The 4020-nt window shown below is 36.8% G+C and overlaps 1 protein-coding gene across 1 annotated transcript in view; it reads right to left on the bottom strand.

Moving 5' to 3' along the window:
- Positions 1 to 244: 244 nt before the first annotated feature.
- LOC102671118 (rap1 GTPase-activating protein 1-like) overlaps positions 245 to 4020 on the bottom strand; it is a 110255-nt gene continuing 106479 nt past the window's right edge. Inside the window, exons 6-11 of the mRNA XM_031509137.1 lie at positions 3909 to 4019; positions 2346 to 2584; positions 1981 to 2259; positions 1527 to 1692; positions 587 to 1423; positions 245 to 514 (exon numbers count right to left, since the gene is read on the bottom strand). Coding sequence (XP_031364997.1) covers positions 353 to 514; positions 587 to 1423; positions 1527 to 1692; positions 1981 to 2259; positions 2346 to 2584; positions 3909 to 4019 — 1794 coding nt within the window. The 3' untranslated portion in view covers positions 245 to 352. The remainder of the gene's footprint in view (positions 515 to 586; positions 1424 to 1526; positions 1693 to 1980; positions 2260 to 2345; positions 2585 to 3908; position 4020) is intronic.

Here is a 4020-nt window from a genome sequence, read left to right as displayed (position 1 = left end):
TAGCGTCTACGTTGTAAATATTTCGAAAGACGTATCGCTATATTTATATCGCAAAAACATTTTCTCTAAATATCCTTCACTGACCCGTTCTTTTGTAATATACAGCGTATATATCAATTTACCTAAAGAAGTTCAACCACAGTGTTAAAACATAACATAAAGCATTTGAATTGCAAGTTTCAAACTCTTTGCAAACTGGTTCGGAAAAATTTCTTTACAAGAATCGATTCCGAAAAAGTATGATTTTTATAGAGTTTTCAACTAATGCGCCTAACTAATTATTAAAATCTAATAATTGCAACGGGAAGTTATGCGCCGATGAAGGCATATTAAACGTATCTCAAAGCCATCTTTAAACGGTAGATGTCTGTTGATTGTTGTTGTCCAATGGAATACTCGTCGAACATTCTTTTAGCATAGCTCTCAATCGAAGAATTTCCTTCGATGCTGCTGCGAGATCGGACTGCAATTGAAGTTCCTTTTCTCGCAGACGTTTTATATCACGTTGGCAGGTCTGTAAAATAATATTATACTTAAATCATCGTAACAAAGCATACATAACATTTACCATAACCTACAAACATACCACATTTTGCCTCAGTAAATCTAATTTATCGCATTTAAGCCTCGTGACTTCCATTCTTAAGTTTTCGGTTTCTAAAACGCCATCCTTGGTGGTACACCTCGTGGTATCATGCGTTTCGGCCGAGCTCATCGATTCAAGGCCCGTGTCGCTGTCAGGATATACAACCTGATCCAGTTCAAGTTCGCTGTTCAACGAGCTGTCGTCACTTTCCGAAATAACGCGTTGAGTTGTTTCCACCTTTTCCGACCTCTCTTGCTTCCGCAAATTTTCGTGAGTCAGTCTTTGAACGGATGAAATTTTGTCCACCACCGTGTTATCGTTGCTGGCACAAATGGATGTGGTGGACTCTCTCCGATCAACCTCGTCTTGCTGCAAAGTGGCCAAACTGCTATCTTGATTATCCGTGTTCGACAAACTACTGTCCTGACTGCCCAAGCTGGGACTTCCACGCTCAGAATCTCTTCTAAGGGTTAAATCGGGCGAGCCCAAGGGGCTCGAGGGCTCCACCGAACGTTTGCTATTGATTTTAGTGGTGGATTGTCGATTGCTAGGTGGACTAGACTCCGACTGGCCCTTTTTCGACAACTGTTGGGGCACGCTTTCCGTCGACGCGTTTCTAACGCGCGATATCAGAGCTTTTCGCACGGTGTCGATAAATCTGGATCCACTTCCACTGCTACCGGATCCCGATGCGTCGTTCCCCGTTGGGCTTACCGGACAATTCCCACCGAAAGTTAGACCGCTGCCTCCGAATCCAATTGCTCCACCGAGAAATTCCGCCGTCTTTGCTTGCAATTCTTCCGTCAGAGATTCCAATAAAGCTGACCTCGTTCTTAGCTATTTCAGCGTTTAAAAAATAATTGATATTTAAATATATATATATATATATATGTTTTTATAATTTATAGTTACCGTAATAATGCAAATAATTAAATAATACCTCGAGCTTGGAAAATTTCTCAGCTTTATACGCCGCATTCTCAGCGTTCACTAATTTCGTCAAGAGGAATTCCTTGAATTCGATTCCTCGTAAAAATACAGCCGGAGTCGGTAAAGCAGGACCAAACAGTGGAACGTCGTTTCGTGCCGTTACACTGACCTTGTACCTACAGAACACGAATCTCTATATAAATATCGTACAAATGCCAATGAAAATGTTACGTAGAAAAAAAAGAAAAATTATTTACCATCGATCGAACGAATAATGTAAGATATAAATATAATACAATAATAATATATAATGAAATAATATAAATATAAATGTAAAATTTTTATTGAAATATTTTGATATTTCGTGAAGAATTTATCGATTTCGTAACTGACGCATCCGCGTGAATTTTACACATAACCTCACTTACGCAGACACGAACGTATACGAATATCTAAGAATATACCTCGTATTAGGTGTGCAGGGGTCGACGACTTGTACCACGATGAATGCATGCAAGAAGTGGCTCGCGATCATATCTGGACTGAAAGGGGTTGGCTCCTCTTGGAATATTATCGCGACGATGTCGTTCCCGATGTGTCTTTTTCGCTGCAATTGCTGCGAGTCCCCTGGACTGTACGGCAAAAGGGAGGCGACGTGGAACAACACTTCTCGGCCTCGAAATACCTCGTACACCGCCGAATCACCCGTTTGCCCGTGTCTAGTGTCCAAACCTCCGCGATATCTATTTTTTGTTGAAAAAATTCAGCAAAAATTATTTTCACAATAAATTCCATAAATTTGCGTGTATATATATATATATATACTAACCCTTTGTGATCCCTTAAATCGATCTTTTGCCCGAGCAGGTCGAGAAATTCTTGGAAAGCAGGCGTGATCTGCCTGTTGCCAAAAAGTTGCTCTTCGGTCACCTGGCCGGCGCGTTGATGAAGTACGCCGAATTTAAACCTCGAAACCAAGGCGTGCTCGTCGTATCGGGCTATCAGTGTGCCGGCACCGGAACAGACAACGGGCATCAGAGTGCTCACGTTCAGCGATTCGTTGATGGCCTGTGAAAGAAAATGATCGAAATTGCGAGGATAATGAGAATAAATTCGAATATAAGTAAGGATGATTGCTATTAAAATTCAATCTTTTTTTCTTTTCTATGGAAATTTAAGTTTGTTGATTATTAAAATTAATAGAACGAATCGAATCGATTAAATTCACGAATCTCAACGCCTTTTATAAATAATTCAATAATTCAATAATTTAAGTTTATAAATAATACGACATCGTTTAACATGTTGACTGACGTTTATTTGATTATTTATGAATGTAATAAAACTATTAAATTGTTATAAAAATAATAAAAAATAATTTATTAAAAAATTATTTTGAATGTAAAATTTTAAAACATTTTTATACAAAACTGAGATTAACAATTTGGACAAAAAGTTCTCTTTTTTAAATTTTTTTGCTTACTTATACTAGAATTATTTTTTCGAACGACGATATTATGTTGACTCCGTTGAAGGTTTTGATAAAGTTTTGTTGTATTTTCAGATAATCCTACCAATTTTGCAGCTAATAATTCTCTAAATCTTCTAATTTTGGAATACCACGAGTCTCATGGTGATACGACAATTAGATAGTTTTAGGAACACATCGTGCTCTGACACGATTACCTACTATGCCACGCGAATAATAATTTATATACAATTCACAACTAAGAAGTACATTTGTTACGACTAATCGAAGGGCATTGTCATATTATCCAAATTATCCAAATTAAAATATCCAAAATATATTAAATCAGTATTACTATTCAATATTATTATCAATACTTTTATTGCAGACAGTGATGGAAATAAATGATGCGAGACATCATTCTTGCGGCTATCAGACTCGCATTATTAAAGTATCTAGGTAGATAGAGTGCACTTGATACAGCGCGTGGCAGTCAACGTGTTAAACATTGAAAATATTTTTAATATTTATATTTAATATTTAATAATTCATATTTAATAATTATTATTAAATAATTATATTTAATAAATATACTTAATAATATATTTAATAATAATTTATATTTAATATTTATCGACGTATAGTTCAACACGTTTATTTTGATCAAGGAGAAAAATAGAGACTCGAGAAACTGGTTACTTTATGGGCTCGAATTAAGGACAATTAAAGGAAGGTTATTAATTAAAACGCCCAGACACGAGTCGTGATAAATTATCAAGATAAACGATCTTAGAATCGACGATGCGAATTGATCAAATGATATCAAACAGAGGTTACAATAGAAGGAACAAAAAAAAGGATGTTGAAATTTTTCGATGAAATATTAAAAAAAAAAAAAAAAAGAAAAAAGTTCGGACGCTTCACCTTGACCATTTTCGCGGGTGACGGATTCGGGCCGAGGTTCGCGGCCGGTACCAATTCGTGGGTGGAGCCAGCCCGCAACCGCAACAATACCCTCCAATGCTCCTGTCCAGCG

Source organism: Apis dorsata, unplaced genomic scaffold, assembly GCF_000469605.1.
Source record: "Apis dorsata unplaced genomic scaffold, Apis dorsata 1.3 scaffold_129, whole genome shotgun sequence".
Lineage (NCBI taxonomy): Eukaryota > Metazoa > Arthropoda > Insecta > Hymenoptera > Apidae > Apis > Apis dorsata.
Note: the sequence above shows the minus strand (reverse complement) of the source record. Positions and strands in the feature narration are given on the sequence as shown.